Source organism: Mustelus asterias, chromosome 24 (genome assembly GCF_964213995.1).
Source record: "Mustelus asterias chromosome 24, sMusAst1.hap1.1, whole genome shotgun sequence".
Lineage (NCBI taxonomy): Eukaryota > Metazoa > Chordata > Chondrichthyes > Carcharhiniformes > Triakidae > Mustelus > Mustelus asterias.
Window position 1 is genome coordinate 55,621,117 of NC_135824.1, and position 8,840 is coordinate 55,629,956.

At 48.3% G+C, this 8,840-nt stretch overlaps 1 protein-coding gene across 1 annotated transcript; it reads left to right on the plus strand.

Annotated features, from left to right (window-relative positions):
• The first annotated feature begins 2,962 nt into the window (after positions 1-2,962).
• Positions 2,963-3,478, plus strand: LOC144511502 (nanos homolog 2-like). The gene has a single exon (XM_078241888.1). It carries the CDS (start codon positions 2,963-2,965, stop codon positions 3,476-3,478), a length of 516 nt encoding a protein of 171 aa, XP_078098014.1.
• Positions 3,479-8,840: the final 5,362 nt, after the last annotated feature.

The following is an 8,840-nucleotide window of genomic DNA, read 5'->3' on the forward strand; positions in this document are numbered from 1 at the left end:
CCTTAAAAGAACAAGGCCAGGTTTGGGGGTGGCACAGTGGTTAGCACTGCTGCCTCACAGCGTCAGGGACCCGGGTTCAATTCCGTACTCGGGACACTGTCTGTGTGGAGGTTGTGGGTTTCCTCCGCGTGCTCCGCTTTCCTCCCACAGTCCGAAAGACGTGCTGGTTAGGTGGATTGGCCATGCTAAATTCTCCCTCAGTGTACCCGAACAGGCGCCAGAGTGTGGCAACTAGGGATTTTCACAGCAATTTCATTGCAGTGTGAATGTAAGTCTACTTGTGACACTAATAAATAAACTTAAAACTTAAGCTGATCTTTCTCTACACCCTAGCTGTGACTGTAACACTACATTCTGCATTCTCTCGTTTCCTTCCCTATGAACGGTATGCTTTGTCTGTATAGCACGCAAGAAACAATACTTTTCACTGTATCCCAATACATGTGACAACAATAAATCAAATCAAAATCAAATCCTCCCACCCCTGATCATCCAATTCTATCCACATATCCTTCTATTCCTTTCTCCCTTATGATGTGGAGATGCCGGCGTTGGATTGGGATAAGCACAGTAAAAAGTCTCACAACACCAGGTTAAAGTCCAACAGGTTTATTTGGAATCATGAGCTTTTGGAGCGATGCTCACTCACCTGAGGAAGAAGCAGCGCTCCGAAAGCTTGTGATTCCAAATAAACCTGGTTGGACTTCAACCTGGTGTTGTGAGGTTGCTCTCCCATGTTCTTGCCTGCGTCCCCTTAAATACACCCATCCTACTCACCTCAACGTCCCTTTGTGGTAGAGCCTCCCAGTCTAGTTTTTCCTGAATTCCATATTGAACATACTGGCCCTCTGATCTCAATGGCCCTTAGTTTTCACCTCCTGGTGTTGTCCAATGGTTGTCGCCAGCTCTCCTTCGATTCGAGGATGAAGATCTAGGCTGGCAAGTTTCCGCATGGGTCTTGGTGTGACTGATTCCTCCTCCGCCTTGTATCCTCAGCCCCGTCCTTCAACCCACATCACCGGGAAAAAGGACGTTTTCTGGCTGGGATCGCGTCGCTGCTTGTGGGATCTTGCTGCGTGCAAATTGGCATTTACGCCCTGACAACGTTTCATGATCACTCCACTGCCTTTGGGGGAGGCGATGGCCTAGTGGTATTATCGCGAGACTATTAACCCAGAAACTCAGCTAATGTTATGGGGGACCTGGGTTCGAATCCCGCCACGGCAGATGGTGGAATCTGAATTCAATAAAAAATATCTGGAATTAAAAACCTACTGAAGACCATGAAACCATCGTCGATTGTCGGAAAGAATCCATCTGATTCACTAATATCCTTCAGGGAAGGAAATCTGCCGTCCTTACCCGGTCTGGCCTACATGTGACTCATAGAATCTTACAGTGCAGAAGGAGGCCATTTGGCCCATCGAGTCTGCACCGACCACAATCCCACCCAGGCCATTTCCCCATAAACGTCTGAGGTCACGCACCAACTGACTCAAGAACAGCTTCTTCCCTGCTGCCATCAGACTTTTGAATGGACCTGCCTTGCATTAAGTTGATCTTTCTCTACACCCTAGCTATGACTGTAACACTACATTCTGCACCCTCTCCTTCCCGATGAACAGTATGCTCTGTCTGTATAGCACGCAAGAAACAATATTTTTCACTGTATACAAATACATATGACAATAATAAGTCACATCAAATCAAATAATCTACTTATTTACCCTACTAACCTCCTAACACTAAGGGGCAATTTATCAGGCGCTAGGGCAGTACAGTGGCACAGTGATTAGCACATAGCTCCAGGGACCTGGGTTCGATTCCCGGCTTGGGCCACTATCTGTGTGGAGTTTACACATTCTCCCCGGGTCTGCGTGGGTTTCCCCCGGATGTTCCGGTTTCCTCCCACAGTCCAAAGATGTGCGGGTTAGGTGCATTGGCTATGCTAAATTTTCCTTTAGTGTTGGAATGCGTAGGTCAGAGGGATTAGCGGGGTAAATATGTGGGATTACGGGGTTAGGGCCTGGGTGGGATTGTGGTCGGTGCAGACTCGATGGGCTGAATGACCTCCTTCTGCACTGTAGGGATTCTATGATTGTGGCCAATCCACCTAACCCTCACATCTTTGGACTGTGGGAGGAAACCGGAGCACCCGGAGGAAACCCACGCAGACACGGGGCGAATGTGCAAACTCCAAACCGACAGTGACCCAAGCCGGGAATTGAACCCGGGCCCCTGGCTCTGTGAGGCAGCTGTGCTAACCACTGTGCCAGCATGCTGCCCAGAGCCACAGCAATGTGGTTGACTCTCAATTGCCCTCCAAGGGCAACTGGGGATGGGCAATAAATGCTGGCCCAGCCAGCGACACCCGCCGCGTCCCACAAATGAATTTTAAAAAGTAGTGGGCCGGCGGCAATGGCACCGTATTTTTGTGGCTCGGTACGGAGCAGGCTTTGCTTTATTTTCGGGAGGTGTTAAGTCCCAACAGGGAGCTTTGTGCTTGCGGAGTTTATTGGGATAGTGAAGGGATTACATTGTTTACTGCTTTCCCTTCCTGCCTCCTATCTCTCCCCCTGCCCCACCCCCCCCCCCCTGGCCAAACACCCCACCCTCTCCCAACACACACCAAGTGCAAGCCCTGCAGACTTAAGGTCTGCTCTGCAGATTTAAGTGCAAGTCGTTGCACGTGGATCTTGCTGTTGACTTTTCCATTCTGCATTCACCCAATGGAGAAATGCAATGAAACAAGGCAATTCTGTTCAATTTAATTAATGTATTGGTTTGACACACAGGTCAGGGGGGTGTGTAGAGAGAGAGCAGACCTATCTGTCGACCTGTCATCTGTCTGGGATCCTGGGACTGGAAGATACAACAAACTGGGCTTTAAATTTAAAATACTCTTGGGCACAGCCCCCTCCCTTGTTATTTCAGTGCTTCAACCCCTCCCTTTTTACCTTTAATGATTTGTGTTGGAGAACTCAAGTGCCTGAAGCTTGAGGTGGTGATGGAGAGATTCAGCAAGAACTGCCCTCCTGGAGACCAGGACTTCGATATATGGAAGGACTACCTCCAGCTGTCGATGAGGGTCGAGGAGATCTGGCGGCCCGCACCGGGCGGGCAGGAGCACGGACAGGCAAGCCCGCCCGCTGAAGGCGCCTTCCGCCCACTGCTGGTGGGCCAGGACCCCTCCTCGGATGCGAGCAGCGCGGGGCCCGAGCATCCACCGAGGAAGGCGGGCGCCATCTGCACCTTCTGCAAGCACAACGGCGAGTCGCGCAAGGTCTACGCCTCGCACGCGTTGAAGACGGAGGGCGGCAAGGTGCTGTGCCCCATCTTGCGGAACTACGTCTGCCCCCTCTGCCGGGCCACGGGTGACGCCGCCCACACTCTGAAATACTGCGGCTTCAACCCGGAGAAGCAGTCGCTGTACCGTAACAACGGGCGGAACTCAGTGGGCAAGAGAGCGAGGCGTTAAATGCGGAGTGAGACTTCTGGAGGACAAAAAGGAAAGACTTTTGGCTAAATGTACAGCTGTAAAATAATAATGCGACATACCTGTAGATCTGAAAGACGTGCTGGTTAGGTGCATTGAACAGACACCGGACTGCGGCGAATTTCACAGTAACTTCATTGCAGTCATAGAGGTTTCCAGCATGGAAACAGGCCCTTCGGCCCAACTTGTCCATGCCGCCCCCTTTTTTTTAAAGCCCTAAGCTAGTGCCTGCATTTGGCCCATATCCCCCTATACCCATCTTACCCATGTAACTGTCTAAATGCTTTTTAAAAGACAAAATTGTACCCGCCTCTACTACTACCTCTGGCAGCTCGTTCCAGACACACCACCCTCTGTGTGAAAAAATTACGATAAGCCTTACTTGCGACTAATAAATAAATTTTATTTTACTGTAGATAGCAATGGCAATAATAATAATGTTTATAATAGGGACAGCTTTCTGAGGGATATCTCCCACAGAACAGGGGGATAGTTTTATATTTATATTGAAGTCAGTGGTCTATCCAAGATTTTATTTGGACAGCTGAAGGTAGCTGGATACAAAGCTATCAAGAAAATGGCTTCTTAAAAAATTACCCTCAGAAACATCGTTGTATAATAAAGCTTGCATTTCTTTGTGAAGTCTTGCTACTTTTCCTTGGATTTCTTTGCACCGTGTTCCGTCAGGATAGCCGTCAAAATAAAGGGGGGTCAGTTTAGGACAGAGTTGAGGAGGAACTTCTTCTCTCAGAGGGTGGTGAATCTCTGGAATTCTCTGCCCACTGAAGTGGCGGAGGCTACCTCGTTGAATATGTTTAAATCACGGATAGATGGATTCCTGATCGGTAAGGGAATTAGGGGTTATGGGGATCAGGCGGGTAAGTGGAACTGATCCACTTCAGATCAGCCATGATCTTATTGAGTGGCGGGGCAGGCTCGAGGGGCGAGATGGCCTACTCCTGCTCCTATTCTTGTGTTCTTATGACAATGAGTGTGTGGGTAGTTTTAAATTCGTTCACAGGATGTTGGACGTCGCTGGCTGGGCCCAGTATTTATTGCCCATTTCTAGTTGCCCCTTGAGAAGGTGGCGGGTGAGCCGCCATCTTGAACCCGCTGCAGTCCCTGTGGTGTAGGTACACCCACAGTGCTGTTAGGGAGGGAGTTCCAGGATTTTGACCCAGCGACAGTGAAGGAACGGCTGATACATTTCCCAGTCAGGATGGTGAGTGACTCGGAGGGGGAACTTGCAGGTGGTGGTGGTGTCCCCCAAGTATCTGCTGCCCTTGTTCTTCTAGATGGAAGTGGTCGTGGGTTTGGAAGGTGCTGTCGAAGGAGCCTTGGTGAGTTGCTGCAATGCACCTTGCAGATGGCACACACGGCTGCCACTGTGCGTCGGTGGTGGGGATTGTGGATGCTTAAGGTTGGGGATGTGGTGCCAATCAAGGGGGGCTGCTTTTCCTGGATGGTGTTGAGCTTCTTGAGTATTGTTGGAGCCGCACCCATCCAGGCAAGTGGGGAGTATAGTGGGGCGGCACGTTGGCACAGTGGGTTAGCACTGCTGCCTCACAGCGCCAGGGACCCGGGTTCGATTCCCGGCTTGGGTCACTGACTGTGCGGAGTCTGCACGTTCCTCCTCGTGTCTGCGTGGGTTTCCTCCGGGTTCTCCAGTTTCCTCCCACAGTCCGAAAGACGTGCTGGTTAGGGTGCATTGAACCGAACAGGTGCCGAAGTGTGGTGACTAGGGGAATTTCACAGTAACTTCATTGCAGTGTTAATGTAAGCCTTACTTGTGACTAATAAATAAACTTTAACTTTATTCCATCACACTCCTGACTGTGCCTTGCAGATGGTGGGCAGGTTTTGGGGAGTCAGGATTTTGATTTGATTTTGACTTGATTTATTATTGTCACATTTATTTACAGGGAAAAGTATTGTTTCTTGCGCGCGATACAGACAAAGCATACCGTTCATAGAGAAGGAAAGGAGAGAGTGCAGAATGTAGTGTTGCAGATATAGCTGGGGTGTAGAGAAAGATCAACTTAATGCGCGGTAGGTCCATTCAAAAGTCTGACAGCAGCAGAGAAGAAGCTGTTCTTGAGTCGGTTGGTACGTGACCTCAGACTTTTGTATCTTTTTCCCGAAGGAATAAGGTGGAAGAGAGAATGTCCGGGGTGCGTGGGGTCCTTAATTATGCTGGTTGCTTTTCTGAGGCAGTGGGAAGTGTAGACAGAGTCAATGGATGGGAGGCTGGTTTGCGTGATGGATTGGGCTACATTCACAAGGTGAGTTACTGTAGGATTCCCAACCTCTGACCTGTCCTGGTAGCCACAGTATTTATATGATTACCCCAGTTAGTTTTTTGGGCATTCTGGTAAAACAGAAAGAGTGTCTGAAAACTGGCAACCTCACGACAGCCCAGCAGGAAGGAAACAGTAAAAGTGGGGAATAAGAATACCAGTCCAAACCACCTTTTCCCACTGCGTGAGTCCATGCCAGAATTTGGATCATGCCAGCATTGGGAAAAACACAAGACCTTAACTCAATAAATGGGGCATAGGAAATCAAAAGAATAAGTTCCTTTAGAATACACATTGGAGTGTTTTTATCCATCTGAACTTTGAGCCTTTCTAGAAGAACAGGTTTCCTCCGGGTGCTTTGGTTTCCTCCCACAGTCCAAAGATGTGCAGGTTAGGTGGATTGGCCATGCTAAATTGCCCCTTAGTGCCCATAGATGCGCAGTTTAGGTGGATTGGCCATGATAAATTGCCCCTTAGTGTCCAAAGATGAGCAGGTTAGGTGGATTGGCCATGCTAAATTGCCCCTTAGTGTCAGGGGCAATTGAGAGTCAACCACATTGCTGTCTCCGCCTCCACCCTATCCAGCCCCCGCATTATCTTATAAGTCTCCATAAGATCCCCCCTCATCCTTCTAAACTCCAACGAGTACAAACCCAATCTCCTCAGCCTCTCCTCATAATCCAAACCCCTCATCTCCGGTATCAACCTGGTGAACCTTCTCTGCACTCCCTCCAATGCCAATATATCCTTCCTCATATAAGGGGACCAATACTGCACACAGTATTCCAGCTGCGGCCTCACCAATGCCCTGTACAGGTGCATCAAGACATCCCTGCTTTTATATTCTATCCCCCTCGCAATATAGGCCAACATCCCATTTGCCTTCTTGATCACCTGTTGTACCTGCAGACTGGGCTTTTGCGTCTCATGCACAAGGACCCCCAGGTTCCTTTGCACGGTAGCATGTTTTAATTTGTTTCCATTGAGATAGTAATCCCATTTGTTATTATTTCCTCCAAAGTGAATAACCTCGCATTTCTCAACGTTATACTCCATTTGCCATATCCTCGCCCACTCACTCAGCCTGTCCAAATCTCTCTGCAGATCTTCTCCGTCCTCCACACGATTCACTTTTCCACTTATCTTTGTGTCGTCTGCAAACTTCGTTACCCTACACTCCGTCCCCTCCTCCAGATCATCTATATAAATGGTAAACAGTTGCGGCCCGAGTACCGATCCCTGCGGCACGCCACTAGTTACCTTCCTCCAACCAGAAAAACACCCATTTATTCCGACTCTTTGCTTCCTGTCGGATAGCCAGTCCCCAATCCACTTTAACACACTACCCCCAACTCCGTGTGCCCTAATCTTCTTCAGCAGCCTTTTATGGGGCACCTTATCAAACGCCTTTTGGAAATCCAAAAACACCGCATCCACCGGTTCTCCTCCATCAACCGCCCTCGTCACATCTTCATAAAAATCCAACATGTTCGTCAAGCACGACTTTCCCCTCATGAATCCATGCTGCGTCTGATTGATCGAACCATTTCTATCCAGATGCCCTGCTATCTCCTCTTTAATAATGGATTCCAGCATTTTCCCTACTACAGACGTTAAGCTGACCGGCCTATAGTTACCCGCCTTTTGTCTCCTTCCTTTTTTAAACAGCGGCGTAACATTAGCCGTTTTCCAATCAACCGGCATTACCCCAGAATGCAACGAGTTTTGATAAATAATCACTAACGCATCCACTATTACCTCTGACATTTCTTTCAATACCCTGGGATGCATTCCATCCGGACCCGGGGACTTGTCCACCTTCAGTCCCATTAGTCTACCCAGCACTGCCTCTCTGGTAACATTAATTGTATTAAGTATTTCTCCTGCTGCCAACCCTCTATCGTTAATATTTGGCAAACTATTTGTGTCCTCCACCGTGAAGACCGACACAAAAAACTTATTTAAAGACTCAGCCATATCCTCATTTCCCACTATTATCTCCCCCCTCTCGTCCTCCAAGGGTCCAACATTCACTATAGCCACTCTATTCCTTTTTATATATTTATAAAAACTTTTACTATCATTTTTTATATTAATTGCTAGCCTAGCTTCATAGTCTATCCTTCCTTTCTTTATCGCTTTCTTAGTCTCTCTTTGTTGTTTCTTAAATTTTTCCCAATCACTTGTTTCTCCACTATTTTTGGCCACTCTGTACGCAGCTGTTTTTATTTTAATACTCTCCTTTATTTCCTTCGTTATCCACGGCTGGTTCTCCCTTTTCTTACAATCCTTGTTTTTTGCTGGAGTATATTTACTTCATAGAGAAGGAAAGGAGAGAGTGCAGAATAAAGAGTTACAGTCATAGCTAAGGTGTAGAGAAAGGTCAGTTTAATATAAGGTAGGTCCATTCAAAGGTCTGATGGCAGCAGGGAAGAAGCTGTACTTGAGTCGGTTGGCACAGTAAGAAGTCTCACAACACCAGGTTAAAGTCCAACAGGTTTATTTGGTATCACGAGTTTTTGGCTCCTTTATCAGGTGAGTGGAGAGTTGGGTTCACAAACAGGGCATATGTAGACACAAACTCAATTACAAGACGATGGTTGGAATGCGAGCCTTTACAGGTAATCAAGTCTTTACAGGTACAGACAATGTGAGTGGAGAGAGGGTTAAAGCACAAGTTAAAGAGATGTGAATTTTCTCCAGCCAGGACAGTTAGTGAGATTTTGCAAGCCCAGGCAAATCGTGGGGGTTACAGGCAGTGTGACATGAACCCAAGATCCCGGTTGAGGCTGTCCTCATGTGTGCGGAACTTGGCTATCAGTTTCTACTCGGCGATTCTGCGTTGTCGTGTGTCGTGAAGGCCGCCTTGGAGAACGCTTACCCGAAGATCAGAGGCTGAATGCCCGTGACTGCTGAAGTGTTCCCCAGAACAGACCATTGTTCGCAGCAAACTACCCAGCCTTCAGGAGAACAGCAACCACGACACCACACAACCCTGCCACAGCAACCTCTGCAAGACGTGCTGGATCATCGACACGGATGCCATC